This window comes from Vidua chalybeata, chromosome 4 (assembly GCF_026979565.1).
Source record: "Vidua chalybeata isolate OUT-0048 chromosome 4, bVidCha1 merged haplotype, whole genome shotgun sequence".
NCBI classification, from domain to species: domain Eukaryota; kingdom Metazoa; phylum Chordata; class Aves; order Passeriformes; family Viduidae; genus Vidua; species Vidua chalybeata.
The window spans coordinates 8,064,357-8,083,742 of record NC_071533.1 but is presented as its reverse complement, the minus strand read 5'-3'; the positions used below and the strand labels follow the sequence as shown (position 1 = coordinate 8,083,742).

General features: G+C 38.5%; 1 protein-coding gene across 5 annotated transcripts in view; it reads right to left on the bottom strand.

The window, feature by feature from the left end:
- Positions 1–435: 435 nt before the first annotated feature.
- The window catches only part of DCLK2 (doublecortin like kinase 2), an 81,011-nt gene continuing 62,060 nt past the window's right edge, over positions 436–19,386 (bottom strand). For 2 of the 5 annotated variants that reach the window (XR_008430346.1, XR_008430347.1), the window contains 10 exons: positions 17,769–17,826; positions 14,505–14,624; positions 12,641–12,787; positions 10,283–10,416; positions 8,922–8,999; positions 7,775–7,871; positions 6,221–6,301; positions 5,359–5,475; positions 4,514–4,596; positions 1,733–1,817 (listed from right to left, as the gene is read on the bottom strand). Coding sequence is in view for 3 of the 5 variants with exons in the window: in XM_053939903.1 (XP_053795878.1) it covers positions 1,605–1,817; positions 5,359–5,475; positions 6,221–6,301; positions 7,775–7,871; positions 8,922–8,999; positions 10,283–10,416; positions 12,641–12,787; positions 14,505–14,624; positions 17,769–17,826 (1,045 nt within the window). In the remaining 2 variants the exon portion in view is untranslated. Of the gene's footprint in view, positions 1,818–3,684; positions 3,698–4,513; positions 4,597–5,358; positions 5,476–6,220; positions 6,302–7,774; positions 7,872–8,921; positions 9,000–10,282; positions 10,417–12,640; positions 12,788–14,504; positions 14,625–17,768; positions 17,827–19,386 lie in introns of all 5 variants that reach the window. The other 3 variants (XM_053939903.1, XM_053939904.1, XM_053939905.1) reach the window with 2 other exon arrangements.

Below are 19,386 nucleotides of genomic sequence, written 5' to 3'. Positions count from 1 at the left end.
CCAAAACCCAAATTATTTTACAGAAAGGCTATTCCCATACTCTTCAAGTATATTGAACTTACTCCAGGGAACCCACAATGAAGTTAATTAGCAAAGATTGGTTGTAGCCCAACCTTTTTATCATAGTTTAAGACATGCCATGTGTTCTTACCTTTAATACCGTCTTCTTGCCAAGGTGTTGCACATCTTTCAGTTGCCATGGCCTTAAGTTATCACTTGGCACTTTCTGATCTTTAATTGCTCTTCAGAAGGTAAAACAACCGCGTTTAATCATGGCTTTCATAGGAAGCAATGAACTTTAAAACAGTGAAGTTTATGGGAATCCCTCAAATTAATTCTATTAAATTGTTTTGGTAGGCATCTAGTTGTTCAGTCTCTTCAGGGGAAAGAAGACAAGTGTCACTGACAAAATAACTGTGCTCTCAAAGAAAGGAATAACTTTTTGTATTCTGTTTTTTTTAATGAAGAAAGTTTATTGCAGGTCTTTCTTTTACAATTCTAGTAGAAAGTATAGCTAAGAGAAAAATGAACTATGACCAATTCATAAGAACGAGCAAAGGAAAAGAATTAAGCTGAATACATACTCTATTGAACTAAGCGTTATGGTAAAGAGAAAACCTCGTCTATTTTGTGACTGCAGATTAAGGAGAGCTATTTCCCAATCCTGGTTTCCAGTGCCTGCACCAGGTGAATAGGGGGATAGCACTGACAAACCTCTGATGGCTATTGATGGCAGCTCCTCTATCAGCTTGTCCTAGACTTAGGAGCTGCTCAGCTCATCATAGCTTGGATAACATGCAGCAGGCTTTCCCTTCACAGACCCAAAATAATTTTATTTTTTTATCTAACAGGTAGTCTGACCCTGGAGAAAGGTGTGGATGGGACACTTGTGGTTAGGATAGAAAATGGCTAAAGCAAAAAGGCTTCCTTCACTCCAGTCTTTGTAACAAATAAATGTCCACTGCTCATGTTTACATCCCAAGTTACTTTATTTAAATTCATATTATCTAAACACTACCCTACCTGCAAGTCAGATAACAAACTTGATGGAAAACATCCATCCTTCCCTCTCTGTCTCCAAATGTTTGTCTCATGATATTTTACAGTTAGTCCACTAAAAAATTCTTCATGAAAATTTGCCTCTTCAAGTTTAGTAGAAACTTGGCTAAAAATAGAGGCATTGGAATAGAAGGCAAATAGAAGTTTTCTTCCCTTGTCTGCCTCTTCCACTTCTCTGAAAATTCCCATCAGAAGAACAGAACAGGGCCTGCTGGTGGATGTGAGGCCAGGTAACTGTTCCCCACCTCACTGCTCATATAAAAATATGGTTAGCTACACCATAAGTTAGTCTATTCAGAGCCCAAGGCTGTGTGAAATTGAGTTAATTATTGACACAGAGAACTTAAAAAACCACCTAACATTGCCAGAGTCTTTCCCCTACTGCTGTTTCCAAGATGTGGTTTGTTCACCCCCTATGAGAGAGAGGATCAGATCTGGCTGGGGCTCGCCATGAGAGATGCACACAAACTGAAAACAGTCATGGGAAATGAAGAAAACTGTCGCCAGAGTTTGGGGAGCTTCAGCTGGATTTGTTTTCCCCAGTCCTAAGCACCAGGCTGATCCCCAGCAAGCTCAGGAGAAGGCAGCTTGGGGGACCGGAGTGGCTCAGGAGCAGCAGGGAGGAGGGGCTCGGACCCAGCCACACGAGGATCAGCAGCTGCAGCAGCAATTGCAGAAATTTTCTCCATTCCAGCTCTACCAGAGTCCTGACAGCGCTTGCTGCAGAAAATCTGACTCTCTTTATCTAGAGCTGTGTTCTACAAACAAACAAAACAAACCCAAGGCAAAACATGAAACAACACTTAAATACAGCCCTGTCTTAAGGGTTAAAACAATCTACAAGACGTAAATTGCATGCAATACAGCCAGGATAAAAAAGGAGAAATAACATTGGAATCCATTTTTATAATGAATTGTGTAAATTTTGTGGTGCTGACTTTAGGAAATGTAAGGAAAACTTCTTTTCCAGATGTATACCTGCCATGATGCTGCAGGTTTAAAATTTTTGTCTTGCAAGTCTGATGTGGAAAAAAAGATGGCACGAGTGGTTGTGATAGAGAAGGAATTTGTCATAGTAACTACTAGCAAAATTTATGTACCTATGTTTTTGCAGACACAAGGAATCAGGTGATGCTTACTGAGAACTCAGTGATACAATTCGTGTAACAAGCCACGCGGTACAGAAGGGGAGCCCCTGGGGAAGATGACAGGTGGAAACCTAAACATTTTTTCTTTTTTCAAGAAAAGGGCCTAATTTTCTGCTTAGTGGGGAGAGTAGGCAAATGACCTCTGATGGTTGCAAAAGGCATAATTACTGAACTCTGTACTTAAAAATGAGTTTATAGGAGAAGGGAGCAACAGGTTGGAATGAAAACTGAGAATTCTGTAGTGAATAGGTCAAGTATCTGGAGTATGTGGTACATCTGCTGAAGACAACAATTTCCATGCCCTCTAAAGGATATGTGCTGATTGCAAAGGTCAGGTGCTCTGCCTTTTTTTCAAAAATTTATTCTTTTGATTAATTTTTGAATTAGTAATTCAAAAATTACTATTTTTTGCTTTAGTAATGAAAAAATTTATGTGTTTTTAGTTGGGTTTGACTAATATGCTATTCACTGAAGTATTTAATACTGAAATAATTTTCTGACACAAGTCTAATTTAGCATAGTTCATTTTTTTCCAGATGTGTTTATTGTATCAAAGTCATCAAGGACAGCAGAGACAAGGTATTTACTCTCTTTTTGTTGTTGTTGTTTTGTTGGGTTTTTTTAAACTCAAGTTACATCACTAGCCTCCCTGCATAGAGAGGTACAAGGAGAAAATTCCGTAGTCCACAACTGAGTTTCTGCTACTGACAATCAACACTGCAAAGGGAGCATGCAAGGAAAGGAGCAGCTGAAATGGGTCTGAGCTTTTGAGATTAGTGATCGTCTAAAAGTCTAAAGGAGTTTTATCATTATCAAGACACCATTGCATTACCTTTTTTCTTGCTGGAAAAAGTTGTAAATAGGGGTTTCTGCTATTTCAGTGGCAGGTAAAGTTATTTAAAAGGGGAAGGACATGCTTTCAGTTCATGCTGATAGTGGTTTTCTCCTGTGCTGTCCTCATAGCAGCAGTACATTGCTTACATTGCTATGTAATGCAGTTTAGGGCTTTCTTTTTTAATTTTACTGTTGCTAAGCAAGAATGTATTTTATTTATCTAGGATTGATTTTCTCATGTCTGGCTCTAAAGGAAGTGTCAATTTTAAATAGAAACAATGTCTAGTTCAGTGGTTTAGTTCTTTTTTAGTGTCTTCAAAGGGTTCTCATCTTTTTCTAGCTGTTTTTACATACAGTGAGATATAGACATGCACAAAATGACTGCCAGGAGAATAAACCAAGACATGTCTGAGGAAGTAAAAAATTGTTGTATTGGTGTTTGCTTTAGCCTATTTCAGATATGCATCACTCAAGACAGAACTATTTTTTTTCCTAAGTGTTTAAAAGGTATTCCTTTTCTGGTTTGGTGTGGCTGTACAGCTTTTTCCACTACAGACTGGCTTAGTTATTTCTCCTTTCTTGTTACAAATGGAGACCATGTACTTTTTGTGCAGCAGAACAAAGCATCGCCGTTAGTACGTACCATTGCCTTGGACCTACTCAGAGGAAAGCAATGCAGGCATTGGGAAAGGAGGAAAAAAGGAAGGAAGCAAGGGACAGAAACTAGACTTACTTTAAGCAGAACTAACACAATTGCAACAAATTTAGATTTACAGAACATTTCTTAATTGACCAAAAAAAAAATCAGTAATGAATTAAGAGCAACATGCTTTTGGGGGCAGCAGGAGGCTCCTGTGCAAGGACATTGAACTGGGGATGTGCAGTTTTACTTATCTGCCACAGGATGGTATTATCTGCATGGGCCAGGTGACAGTGTTGGAATGAGGGAATGCTAAAGGGGCTCCAGTGAATGTGCAGGTGGACTGAGAGAGCAATGCACTGCAATACACAAGAATTACAAAGAGTGCATGTCTGAAGCTGAATGTTGGTAAGCAATGAGTGCTGGAGCAAGTGAAGAACTTCTGAACACAAAGGTAACTAAATTTCAATGCTCAAGGTAAACCAGGGCAAGAATAACAAATTGGGGGCTTAACCCGCACTAGATCACAGTGTTTTGAACAAGATTTTGCTTTTCCTTTCAGCATTAACTGGGAGCTGCATTCAGCAATTAATAATTATGCATTTACATCCTTCCATACCTGTTAGAAGGAAATAAAGCAGGAAAAGGTAAAATGAGGTGAACTTTCCTGGCTGAAGGAGTGTCAGTAGCTAACAGAAAAAACTCACACCAATAGGAAGCCAGAAGCTACGCTGTGTCAGAGATCTGAGACAGGCTTAAGTGGCATGCAAGTTGGAGAGGGGCTGAGAGTTAGAATTAAAATTGCTCTTATTACATATAGTGCATTTTATACCAGTTTTCAGCTTCAGGCTTATCCATAGTCTCAACAGTATAAAGAATGAAGCTCTGAAGTCCCTCTCAAACTGTCAAGTCAAACTGTCAAATGAAATGTAGACAAGAGCATGAACCTGAAATCCATTTCCTGACTTATTTTATGTTATCACTTTTCCTACATTTAAATTGTTTGCCTATTTAACTCACATAAATGTATTTGCAAAGACAGAGATGTAGGCAGAAACATTTTATTTAAGTTTGCTGGTTCTCAGAGGATTAAAACAATTCTCCTTGTTAACATAAGTGGTCTGGACTTTGAAAGTAATTAATAGTGATAGGAGGGTGAGGTTGGAAGTCCCTGTTATGTTACTATGGATGGTTTTACTTTCTTTAAGTTACTGAAGATGCATTTTGTGTGCAGTGGCCATCCTTGCATCAGACAAGGACAGGCCCCAGTAAGGAAGAGAGGAAATTTCTGGAATGGATCCTGGTTTCCTGGCACAGGTAGTATTGAACAACACTGCTCAAGATGAAGTAATACTTGGTCAGGCACCGAGGAAGACCCTACTTAACTAGGTGAGCAGTATGATAAAAAATTGTTAATAAACTTCATTTTAACATGCACCTACTTAGTGTTCACATGTTTCTGTTTGAAAGCTCATTTTTATCTCTTGGGCAGCACACTGTGATAGACTTGGTTGCTCTCAAGCAATGAGACAATCCACATTACACATCAATAAAGACTAGAATTAGAGACTGTTCTAGCTTTGGGTTTGCTATTCTTGCACCACATGTGCTCTAGAGCACTGTCAGGAAAATATGCAGAGTATACTACCAATGTATAAAAATGTTCATTTCTCTTACCATGATGACAGAAACCCCAGCAGATGTGTTATTTTGCTTGGGTAGGGTGTTATTAAAGTGCTGCTTCAGTTTACCTGTTACTTCAGCTTGCATATTATTCTCCTGGGAAGCATCATCCTGCATAAGAAAGAACACAGTATTCAAGGTAGGAAAAAAACAAAAAGTTTTTTATCATCGGGTACTTTCTGCTTTTTAATGCCTTGTAAATATTCAGAGAGGCAGACCAAAAGTGAACACACTCTGCTACATGAGACACAATTCCAGAGGAGAGGAACAGAGCAATCACTCACTGTTTTATGAATGAACTTCTGTTTCTTAAAATGGCGTGTGACACTTCCAGTGCATTGATTTCTCCCACAATTATAAGCTGCAGGTTTGATTCAAGCAAGTTAAAAATAACATGCTTGAAATAATCTTAAAAACTAAAAGCATATTTTTCACTTGGATTTCTTTCAAATAATCACATGTTATAAAGTATCATAAATATGTTTGAGAGGAGCTGTTATCCATAGATACACTTGTTAAGAGTTGTCTTCTCTTGTGTCAGGAAACTCCACAGATCATATTCAGAACATTTAGAACATGTCTGAAAATAAGCATTGACTGTCTCCATGTAAATGTAGTACTTATTAATAATTAATTGATTTTAAATCAATAAGCAATGCACTTTGGTGTTCCCCTTTGCTGCTGCCTGAGAAGATGAAGTACCTGGCAGGCATCAGCTTAGTGTCTATGGTAAATTAGGTGTTACATTTGCTATTAGCAAATATATATGTACTGCTTCTTCTGAATACTACATGTTAATGGTTAGATTTACAGGTTTAATGTCAAATTAGAGACAAGTGAAATGTGATTTACTCACTGACACCCAGGGATGGCTTAGGATCTGTGCTGCTGTGTACCGGGCTTCAGCATTCACATGTAGCATCAGACTGATTAACTCCTTCATTGAAAAAATAAAAAAGAGGAGTTTGAAGGGAGTGGGAAAGGATATTAAAACTGAAAATAATGTTGCACCAAGTTCTTCTCAGTGCAATCTTCTTGATACCTGGATGGAAAAAACCAACTCCAGCTGATAGCAGAAGCAGTGATACCAGCGTGGCTTAAGTGGAACTTAAATTTGCCCTTTAGGATTAAGGGTCTGCAAGGCAGTGTCTTTGATATCAGCTTCTTCACTATACTCATGTTTCACTGAGTCTATTGAAAACAAATTAAAAAGATATGCTAAAAAAATCAGCTCTAATATTCCACTGTGTTCAATATATATCCATGCACATGACCATAACAAAAACAAATGTGGGAGAGATGAGATGCTCTCTGGGCAGTGCACATGCACTCAGTAACATTACATAAAAAAACACAAATCAGAGACAAGAATCTGCACCTGAAAGTCAAGAACCTGATGAAATTATTTGAAAACATTCTCTTCTGTGTTGCTGCAGAAGAATAAAAGACGTTGAGCCAAGTCTCTTCCTCAAAAAAACTTTTATAGCCTCAAATTATCAGTCTTCATATTCTTATCAAGATTATTTCAAGGGCACTGTCCATTGCTTCAATTTCGGGAAATGGTTTCTTCAAGCAGACAATAACAACACACCTAACTGAGAGCTTTACCAACCAGCCAAGTTCTTTAATCTGTGGAAGTTTGAAGTGAGACATCACCTTGAATACCGAGATTGAGGACCTTGTTTGTTCAGAATGCTTGTCTGGAAATGTGCCAGATGACTAGGACTTGGGAAATGTTGGTAAATGGATAAACACCCATTGGGAAATGCAGAAAAAATGCAGAAAAAATGCAGAAAAAAATTCAACTTGTCATTGGCCAGATAAAAAAACACCTCCACTTGCTAGCAAGTCCTCACATATTATTCAGAGCACTTCAACGAATTAACCTGAGAAGTGGAGCTTACAACTTGAATCTCAGTCCTACAACAACAATTAATTTCAACAAAACTGCAATGATCACAGAACTGCTGGCAGTGGCAATTAGCCATGGCTGCAACTCTTGAAAAGCTCCAATAAATGCCTCAAGTAAAAATAGGAAGAAATGGGTACTGCAACCAATCCACAGAGCAATAATTTTTTTTCTTTTAAAGCTTGACAAGGGAAAAATTCAGAGACATTTATTTTACAGCTGAAGCACTGAACCTGCTGTAAAGTGCATCATGAAGTGAACTGGGTATCGTGTGACGTTCCCTGAATGCAGCTGGCATTTTGCTACCTTTGCTCAGGCAGAACCATGGCAGCCTGAAATACCTGAGCATTCATCAAGCGCTGTTCAGCTAAACCAACTGCAAAGGTGCAGCAGCTGGGGCACTGGGCTGCTCTGCATCTTCCAGGCTGCCTTCCCAACTGAGCACAGGCTGCACAGGAGCTTGTCAGAAATGTTGTTTCAGGTGGGAAAAAATATCAGTACCTTTGCTGAATCAGTGATGTTATCCCAGTAGGGGGAGGGAAATTCCAGCTTCCCCACAAGTATCTGATCAAAGAGGTCTTCCTGAAGGTTGTTTTCACTGTAAAACAGCAGTAACAAAAAACATGATGAGAGAAAAAGCAATTTGTCATGGGAATTTTAACTTGATTTGGGATGGAACAGAAATTATGTTAATAACTACTAGAAATGCATAATTTGCAAGTTTATACAGTGATAGCTCTTCTGAGCCAATACATTGAGGTAACTTTTCCGCTAGAGTAGGGGCTGCATAGTTAACACACATTCATTAATCTCACTTATAACCTGGTTCTTCTACTAGCATGATATGGACATTCTCTGTGCCCTCCCTCAAAACTCTAATCAAAGAATACATTTGCTAGTTGAAAGATACAATGTATCTTTCAAAACACATTTTCAGCTTTAAATGTGAAATAACCACATGAAAAACCCAAATACCTGAACTACTATTTTTTCCATCAACAATAATTGTATTGTTTGCAAGATATTTTTGTTCAGTGAGGTGCTTTAGTTAAAACCTAACTATTTTACAGTATTTTACTGTAGAAATGAACAAACAGGCCCTGCATTAGTAGTAATTTATATGTTAAGAGCAGAATTCCCTATTAAAATGTGCCAATTCCTTCTTATTCTCTGGCAAAAAAAAAAAAAAAAATAAAAAAAAAAGAAAAAGCAAAAAAAAAAGACCCATTTGATTTTCAGTAGAACTGAGACATAGTGTGGCACAAGGTTAAAAAGGTGGGATAAGCACATTTTTCCCCTCTCCTGGTTTCCCAGCACCGCTCTCCGCCAACGGCAGAGGGCAGCGCCTGCCCGTGGATTGCGGAGCTGGGATCCGCGTGGAGACAAAAGGAAAAGCAGCTCTGCCCTCACACCCCACATAGCACTAAAGCACCTGCCCCCATAGGAAAGTATATTTTAAAAAGTGATCCCAAAACCTAAAATGAGGGACAAGTGAAAGCCACTCAAAGAAATGAACAAAACCGTGAGGAAAACACATCAATCTGATCCACCTTTTTTCCTCCCCCAAGGATGCCTCCTGCAGGGAGAAAGGTCAGACTTGCTCTGAAAGAACTTGATTGCTTTTGCTGGTTTTCCCTTTGACACTCACCTGCGAAAAGGTGGAAATCCACATAACAGGATGTAAGTGATCACACCTGCAGCCCAAATATCCACCTTTAAGCCATACCTGAGAAAACAAGTCTGTGTTACTTGTGCTGAATTAATAAGAACAACAAAAAAAGAGTCATTCCAATCAAAAATAAATTATGCTGACAGGATTACATGAGAATCTGTGCTAAGTTACTTGCTACCAATGGGGTGATGTATTTTGTGCCTGAGCATCTTTTTCTTCACACCTTTACAATCCTTAAGAAACCATGATTCTATGATTTTTTTTTTCTCTACCATAAGCCTCAAGGCTCTCCAGGGTCTTCTGAATATACTCAAATCCAAGTCAGCATCCAGGTTTCCCAATCCAGAGCCACTAATGGTTAAAGACAAGGATGTGCCTTCTCAGTCCCCGCAGTGAAGTAACTCTCTCAAAGGTTATCATGTGTTGCTAAGCAACAAGACACACCAATTCTCCAGCCTCTTCAGTGAGTAACACGGGGAAGAAGAGCTGCACTTTTCTTTTAAAGCACAGAAATTAAAACACTGGAGGTCAAAAAGAGGCCTTTTCTCCTATTCAGTACATTCAGTTTGTCAAAATCTCAAGTATGCAGATGAGGTGCCCTCTGACACCAGAGCTGACAGCAGCTGTGAAATGTTTCTCAATGCAACAAATGCACTGAACAAGGAGTGAAACAACACAACAAAACCTCCCTCCATTAGGAAATTCAGAGTGGTTACAGCTATGGCAAGAGTCAGCCAGAGCATGGAATGGAGATCTCGTAGGTCTAAAAGGAGAGGGGACTTATGAAAATCTGTCATTGGTGTAAGTTTATATTTTTTAAATTTTTTTCCTGTATTTATGCAATGACCTGTTAAATACAGAATAATGGGGTTGTTCAATTGTTATCAAACAGGATGTGTCACCCAAAAGGGTCACTTGAATCAACATAATCTAATTAGAACTGTCCTGAGGACAGGTTTAGACTAGGTGACGTCTGCAGCCTCTTCCAATATAAATGATTCCATTTCTAATGCAAACACAGTGTTTTGCCTCTCTGTTCTTCCTAAACAGCTGCCATGGGTGGTACAATGGACTCTGGATGCTGAGGTGAGGCAGGGAGCACAAACCAATGGACTCCACTGCACCAGAGCTGGTCCTGGGAAGGTGGGAAAGGAGGCAAAGGCAAATTCTGGGAGCAGGCAGAGCAAAGATACTGGCCTCTTGGAAGAACTGGGAGTGGTGCCCTTGGGTGGTTTGGTTACAAAGCAATGGAGGGCCGGCCTGTTGGAGCATTTAGATCTTACAACCTGCCAAAAATGAGTGGCTACCAGGCCTGTGTTGTAGGAAGTCATGCTCACCCTGTCTCTGCAATGATTTCTGGAGCCACATAGGTGGGTGTCCCACAGACAGTGTACAAAGGGCCTTCGACCACCGTCGCCAGTCCAAAGTCTCCAAGCTTCAAAGACTTGGTTCCATCTGAATATTCACACACCTAGAATCAGAGAAATTATCACAGAATGAGGAGAAGAACATCTGCATTTTTATATCCTCTAATTTCTTTGGGAAATCATCATCATCACACCAAGAAGATGGGAAAAAGAGGTAGTGTCCACAGTCCTGTAGGGCAAAAAGAGAAAAAATGATATTCCCATTGATTGCAGCTGAAGCAAATGTTCAATGGAGCTGTCTGCCAGCTATGTAGGTCAGACCATGACACAGCCTTGAGCAACTAGATGTGGAAAAGAAAACTCAGTCCTTGAATGTTGAGAAGTTTTAAATATATTCAGTAAAATATAATACTCTTCTTTCATTTGACTGGGACCTAGAGTTAAAATGGGACTGGCAGCTACAATCATATTTGTTTAACATCTTGTTATCCTAGCATAATTCTAGTCAGCATATTGGGCAATTTAATCAGCAAATGTCTTCCCTGTGCTTGGTCTGGGCAAATTCAGTTTAGTTTTCTGTGCAGACCCAACTGCACCTTACCAAAAGGCTTTAAACAATCTAGCACTGAGTCATTTTATTGTTGAAAGAAGCTGAATTGCAATAGAAAGAAAAGTGCTGTGCAACAGGGATGGCAGGAATACGTCAAACCAGACCAACACAAAGGAAACATCCCCCTAATAAATTCATCTCAGTTTCACTCTTAAAGTAAAATATAAAATTGACATGATTTCAAAGTTTCTAAAACGGAGGACTCCATGATCTCCAGAATGGCTGAATTTATTTGCCTTCCTCAAACAACTGAGCACTGCAATACCTTTCATCGTTCTCCTGTGTAATTCATATCAGTAATGGGAACACTTGTTCTCCTTTATATAACACTTTTATACCAGCTATTACTCTTAGGGTTTGCATTTTTTAAATGCATGACTAGCAAAGGGAATGTAATTCCCATCCAGACAGGCTGGATGACCCTGTGCAAAAAAAAAAAAAAAAACAACAATGTGCAATTACAGGTAGCAGTTGATGGGAATTATTTGCATTTACATTCAATACCAGGATGCTATCTCAACATTCTGCTGCTGTCAATCACAGTGAGTAAGATTTGCATCTGTTGAGTAATCTCTTTAGGCTTTCTAGGCAGAAAGGGCATTTGTGCCTATTTATAACTGATTCAATCTCTAATGAGAGCTTAAAATTTCTTTGGACTGTCTGTGTTTGGAGATACACTAATAGTATGTGAGACTTCCACCTTCATTTTTTCTCTCGAGTGCCATGTTGCTGTGACTACATTTTCCAGGAGAAGCCTCCCCCCATGCCTCTTTTGGCTAAACAATCTAATTTATTTGAGGGTTTATTTAAATTGCTAAACACTGTCAGTGGAATTACTGGGGAAAGAATTGACTATTAATTAGGAAATATTTTCAGCTTGTAGCCCTGTCCTTGTTATACTTCAAAATCCAGTGCGGGATAACCTGTGACTCCTACTATTGGTTTGAACTCATTAAACAGGACTGACAAACACCACAAAAGACTTCTAAGAAATGCCTCAAGCAGGGGAGATTATGGTCCTGTTGGTGCAATGCGTGACACTTAATATCCAATATGTAATGCACAAGTGTAACCTCTGTGGGTAAGTGGGACAGCACACTCTGAGCCCATTCTGTGGACAGAATGGGAATGATGCCCTCTGTGGACTGGGGAATAAGTAGTTCCCAAAGCAGACTTCATGGTAATTCTTGTTAACACGGTTATTTTACATCTCTGCTGAAAACAGAAGTAGCCAGTTGCCTAAGAAAAAAATAAACGTATGCAAAGGGTTAATTCCCAGCCAGAATTCTGGTAAACCATCAGAAAGATGGTCCTACAATGACAGTGAAAAGAAAAAAAAAAACACTGGCTTCAGATGGTAACCATAGGATTGTTAAGAAATGAAGAAATGGCTCTCAGTCCACCTTTCTCCCACTTGCAAACTGATAAATAATTCATTGGCATAGCTTTAAAAGTCATTGTTTTGTGAGACAATACTCCTGCTTATCCAAAAGGCAGCCAATCAAACTGTAAATAAAGATAGGTCTAAGGACAGGTTTGAGCACAGCTCTCCTGCATTACAGTGATTGCTATCTCATGGCAAAAGATTTACTTCATACATAACTATTCTAAATTAATATGCCTGCTGTTCTCTGCTGTGCTCCTTGACATTTCTACACAAGCATTTGCATTAATGAGAACAAAGTAAGAGAAGATGCTGGAAAATAAATGGGACGTACCAGAAGATTTTCTGGTTTGATGTCTCTGTGCACAATGTTGAGACCATGCAGGTATTTGAGAGCACTGGCTAAATTGTAGACCATGGCACTCCCATCTCTCTCTGTGTATTTTGTAGATGAAGTGATGGCATCAAATAGGTCTCCTCCCTATGTAATGGAAAGGAAAGAAAGCATTGTTTAAAAAAATAATTAAGATGGTATTTGTTTAAAAAAATACCCCTAAACATGTAAAAGCTTCCTTCCCAAAAGACATGCTCAAATTCCTGTTAAACAGAAAAAAAAAAAAAAAAGTTTTGCAGAAAGATGATCTTATCACCAAGATACTAGACTGGGCCTTTGGTCATCTACATTAAGTTCTTAACTGTACTCCAGGCTTCTGGTGTTGATCTTCCTACCCTTGATCACTCCTTTATACTACCTACAGGTACAGGAATACAGCATCCTTTTCCTTCATCTTACCAGTAGAATACCTTCAACATATTGAAAAACAGCCCTGTTTTTCAGTAAAGCCGAAAATAAATTAGCCCAATAATAAAAAAAAAAAACCTCTAACAAATATTCAGCAAATTCAAATTTCTGTAGATATTGCAAGAAATACCAAATAAATATAGCTGAAGAGGAAAAAAAGATAAACACATTCCAACATAAATGAATCCACTGATTGAGATACATCAAAGTGCAGAACTTCCAGGTGATTTCTGAATGTATCAAGCTCTGTTTATGGATGCCCTGTTCCTCTGGGAATACACAGCAATGTGTGAGTGAGTAACTGATGCAGCATTTTCAGTCATTACAACAAATTTCATGTGGGAGTCTCCATGATGGTTTCCCTGGATACATCTGTAGGAGTGATCTGTCTGAGCTGTGGGTGGCATTCCAAGCATTTCAATGCACACCAAAGAGAAGCAGCAATTCAGGAAATACAGACCAAGATGGTGGTGAATTAAAACATAAAAAAAATACTGTCTTGAAATCCCAAAAAGCCTATAGTGTATAAAAATAACTTCTGGAAAGGAGGAAAGATGAGTGGGCTACAGAAATTATGTATTCAGTAACTACACACTTCCTTTAGAGGTCTCCCAGTCTGGCAACCATTCTAGATGGGACTCCTGAATGTAACAGTGCCTCAGTCAGAAATAAAAAGTGCTCCTCAAAAAATGAGCCGTGCTCTACTGCATACTGCTCTTGCTGTATGTTATTTGTATCTGACATGCCAATCAAGCTGATGCGCAGTGTTGTGGTGCATGTACAGAACTCAGACAAGAGAATCATGACTAGAACCTGATGCTGTTCGTGTATTTGGCTCACAAGGTGACAGCAAAAAGAATATTTGTGTTTTCTCTGTATATGTATGAAAGCAGCATCTGTTCTCTGGTGAACTGCTTGATATAAGCAAAATGGGTGAGATCTGTTGAGTTTTGGTTTTCCAGGATGAAAATGGCTTGAGTTTAATCTATTTGTCTTATTTATTAAGATAAATTCATTATAGAAAGTTCATTTCTTTAAAACAATTTATTAAATAATAAGAATAGTGAACTAAATGCAGTTGTTCTGTTAGTAAATGCATATCGCTATCACCCCTGCATATTGTAGGCATGATATAAAACCCCCTATCCACTTCTCTCTAGACTGTGCACATTGAAAAATTACCTCAAATCTGTGTTAATAATCAAATTACAACTGAAGAGAAGGAAATCCCATTAATATACTTGCTTGACAGGTGTATTTTTATGATTTAAAAATGCGGGTTGCCACTGAAACCTTATTTGATTATGTCTCCCAAGATCCTAGCATTCCTAGATATTGCCCAGATTTCACATCAACGCAAAGAATTCAAAGACAAATAAAGCCCCTTGAGCCTTACCTTGACCAGCTCCATCACGAGGTAGAGCTCTGTTGGGGTGTCCATCTCCTCTATGAGCATGATGATGTTTGGGTGCTTCACTCGGCGCAGAATAGACACTTCATTTTCAATCAGGTGTTCCTGTTCAGAAGAGGATGGAAGTTTATCTCAAACATGAATTTGCCAATTCGCTTTTCCTTTGATCAGCCAATCACTTGATCAGTGAGCACCCTTTTTGCTGATTAATTTATACAGCAGAAGGTTATTTTCAGTTGCTGGATCTTAACTTGTATTTCATCATTGACCACATTTATATTAAAATATATTTCACACACATAACGAATAGGGCATCTCTGAAAAAGACCCCAGAACATGACAGCAATTCAGGACGTGCAGGTTATATTCTTATGTGGGTATTATGAGGTGAAATTAAGTTCAGAACCTTTCTGCCCCCCAGCTGGATCATTGGAACCTGTCACCCCTCATCAGCAGTTAACATGTTCTTGATCCTCTCCAGCCTTCATCTCTCATTTAGTGTAGGTTACTCAAGGACAGATTACCTAGGATTTGTATCTAAGGACTTTATTTTTTAAAAAAGTCATTGAGTATATTCAAGAAAAAATATTTTGAGTGCTTTGGCTATGGATTTTGATTCATTGTATATGTCTGCTCAGATTTACAATCTGCAAAATGTGTAATAGCTTACTTAAATTGTTGTGACTCCAACAGCTTAATAACAGACAGACTGAGTTCAATTTCCCCTTCCCTGTGCTTCTGAGGAAGTTTCTTCTGAAGAACTAATTTTGAGAAGAAATTAGTTTCAAATGCCTTGTTTTCTAAAACATTTTAACACTGGAGAGCAAAAAAAAATTACATGTCCCTTCCACATGAAGAATGATTTTAGTTTTGCTTTATAAATGTTAGAATACGGATATTGTATTTAGGTTCTCTGCAAAATAAGAAACAATGTTTGCATCAGATATGAGTATCCTTCCACCCTGGCAGGGAACAAATCATGTCACTGCACTGGGAACTCATCCATGTTGAATGCACTGACAAGGAGCATGCACTTCATGCATTTGTGAGCAGAGCATCAGGAGAAGATGTGATCCACTGTGTGTAGGCAGTGCCTGGAGATCTTACACCACTTCACCTTCTTTTTCGGGGTTATTTACAGATGCATTGTGCTTTTGCCAAAGCTTTCTGTGGCTGCATAGCTCAGAAACCACGTGTCACGTGTGCACCTCGTTTTGTGAGAGAACAGTGCGGCACACACAGGTTAAACACCACACCTTTGAATTTCACTTTGAAAGAGCAGCAATTGTCACTCTGAACAAACATATGCCTGCTCCAAGCAAAGTGCTCTGGAGAGAAAACAAAACAGACAAGCAGGAAGCAATTCTGTTAAACACAATGCTAAATCTCATCACCAGACAGACGTGAACAGCCACAGCATACTAAGCCTTAGGGATGGAAGGCTCAAAATTCAAAATTAACATTAAGAGTTCAAGCAAAAAGCAGAATGTTATTACAGCTTTCTCAACCTAAAGAAGAGGGAACATATTAGATTCATTACACCCATTAATTACAACTAAGGCACAATGGCTTCATCTGTGCTTTCTTGACTAAACTGCTCAGACATAATTAATACCTAAAATAAACAGTATTTTTAAAAAGACTCCAGAATGTTGTTGAGCTACTGTTTAAAAATCTGTCCTCAAAAAATGCTGACTAATATGTAGCTAGTTATTTTCAACCACCGCACTGCCTTACTATATTTTGCCATGTAAAAAAATAATAATTCCAAAACTCGTAATTGTGTTCTCCTGGATAGTGCAATATATGTTTCCATCTACATTAATATGATTTATTTACAGAGACATTATTATGTAATGATCATTTAAGCCACTTGCGGCAAACAGTCAATTGGATTCAAATTTCTGAACATCCAAGATCAAGGAGCAGTAAGCAACACTTAAATCATCCAAACTTGGGCTGGATGTGTGTTTTTAAGGCAGGGCTGTGGAACTGAATGAGGACAGAATAAGTTGTAGCAAAATTTAATTATTTTCTTTATTGTAATTCTTCCAGAATGATTCTGCCGCTGCCCTAAGAGGTATAAACATCTTCCAACAGTCTCTAGCTATAGAAATATCGGTTCTTTAAAAACAGGCAACTATGCATCCATGGGATTGATTTTTTTTACATATATATGTTTTAAAGCAAGGAGAATGATAAGCAGAAAATTCCTCTAAACTCTACTGTATAAAATAGATTATCTATCCCCAGACCATTCCAATTTATGATACCTAAGCAGCTGACTCAGACAAGTAATAAAAATCATCTAAAGTTGCAAGCTGTACACATCATCCAAAAATTTTGTTTGCAGTGGGTCACCCTTTCCACAGCTAAAGAAATTGCAACATTTTAATCTCAGAAAGGCAATCCTAGCACCTTTTCTTATGGCTGCACATTTTTGTGATTTCTTTCTGAATTTTCTAAATAAACCCAGAGAATATGAGCTAAAATGAAACCCTCATCTCTTAGCACTTAATACGTGGTTTAAAATCTGCACAGATAAAATGTTTCTGTTTGAGGACTTTTCCTAATAGGAAGTCATCACAGCATCACACAGCTCCTTATGACAAAAAGAGGGGAGGCAGTTTTTCTTCCTTTTTAAAAATATCTATACTCAAGAAGTATGAAGGGAAAGAACAGGTCTGACACTTTCAGGTATTTGCTTGAACTATATGAGATACTGTTCTCCTGAAGAGACAATTTTGGATTTTTCTGTTTAAAGTTTGAATTAAAAGAAAGTTTTCAGAACACAAGAGATCTTTGTTAATACAGGAAGGTGACACTACATAAACAGAAAGAAATGATTGTGAAAATTTCTTTTCAAATCCATGTTCTGCTTATAAAAGGAGCATGTTGAGCCATACAGAGAGAAAAATAAGAGGCAGAGTGGGATGGGAATTACATAAATAAACATATAGCTGCACATTTCCTCTCTCATATTTTACACATGATAATTGTCCAATAAATTTTGTGTGCATATTAGCATTTTTTGTCAGCCCAATAAAATAGGCAACGATTAGCTTGTTTCTTCTCTATTATTTAGTAGACTGACACTCACTGTTTTTACTATTTGGTTCTTGGATACGTTATCATCTTGTTAAAAAGATACCCTGAAAATAGTCAGAAAACCCAAACACACCCACCATTTATGACTAATGAGCAGCTGCTAGTGCTGCTTCTGTACACATGCAAATGGCTGTACACTACCTTCCCACAGCACTTGGCCTTGTCTATGATCTTCAGGGCAAACTCCTTTCCTGTGGATCTAAGCAAGAAAAACATGAGAGCCAATAATTAGAAAAATTGTGGCATTTTCTGTAAATACACCATCATAACAGCATGCTGTGGCCCATGCAGATTGCTGACAGAAAATTCACAGAGCAGACCTGGGTTTGATTTTTGTTTCCTCAGCAGCATTTGTGCCTCCTGTTTCCCTGACTACCACAACCCAGCTCCCTTGGTGTATTAATCCCAGGATCCAGCTGCAATTTCTTCTTTGTGACCTGGCACAACGCTGTCACTCCTTTAAGGCAACATGCAAAATTTGCCTTCAGTCTTCCACTTAGCTTTGTTCAACTGGTAGGCTTTGAAGATAAAATTATACATGTGTAAGTGTGATACCCTAGTAAAAAATTCAATAGGATTCAACAGAGCTAAAATGCCATAGTCTAAAATCCTGTAGAATTTATTGGGCACTGATTTTGAGCTTTTGTATTACAATTTTTTTTTTAAAGTATTTTGTAGAATTCTGCAGCAGTCATCTAAAGTCCCATGACATTTAACAGGGTGGGTCATATACAAAGTGAAAAAGGATTACTGTTTTCAACAAACACTCTCACAGAAAGGAGCTCTTGTTTGTCCTTCATCCCTTTAAGCAATAAAAATCTCCATTTCTCCGGATGGGGGGAAAATGAGTGGAAAAAAAAAGCAACACCATTTAATATTATTTTTTTAAAACATGAAATTATTATTTATATTATTGATGAATTAAAAATCATATGAAATTGCTGTAAGACCAAGTTGCTGCTATTTTGTACTGTGCCAGTGCCTACAGACTCCAGTGTGCATCAGAACACAACTAGAAAACAAGAGGTAGATACAAAAGCAAAAGGCATATTTTCAAACTTCCAGGGTGATTTTCACTGCATTTGGCATACAATTGGTCAAAATCAGCACCTTACAAAAAAAGGAACTGAATTAACACCTAACATTCCATTTATGCATTATTGAAAAACTGCAGGAGAGAATCCCTGCCCTGGAAGAGCAGCTGTATCTGCGAGGTTGTCATAGTTACAACCTGATCCGGTCTTTAGATAGAGGCCCTTGTCTAAATGGTATCTGTGAAATGCCACCCTCTGATGTTACAGACCCAATGTAAGATCTGCAGCATGGAAATCACAATCACAATTTGTACTTTACACCATTATATCAGAAAGCCTGGGAACAAATGATCAGCAACATCCACTTGGGGAACCTCCTGCACCCGTGCTGTGAGCAGGAGGAGTTAACATTCACAAAGCCAATTCATCCAACAACTTCAAATCCCTGTTGCAAATGTCCTCTACTGCAGCACCCATGGAATAAAGGTACATAACCCACACTATTTGTGTGCTAACATCCCTGCACATCACACCCCAGCATTGTCTGAGAGGTTTCTGGGATTCTTCTCGAGCTGTCAGTGCCCATCTGTTGACTCATGTCTTTATATACAGACACACAAGCACAAAAGAGACCACCACATTATTTTCTTGTTCTTTTTGTAGAATATCCCAGCTGGTAGCTGTGTAACAGGATCCTGGCTCCACAGCTAAGGCTTCTTAGCACA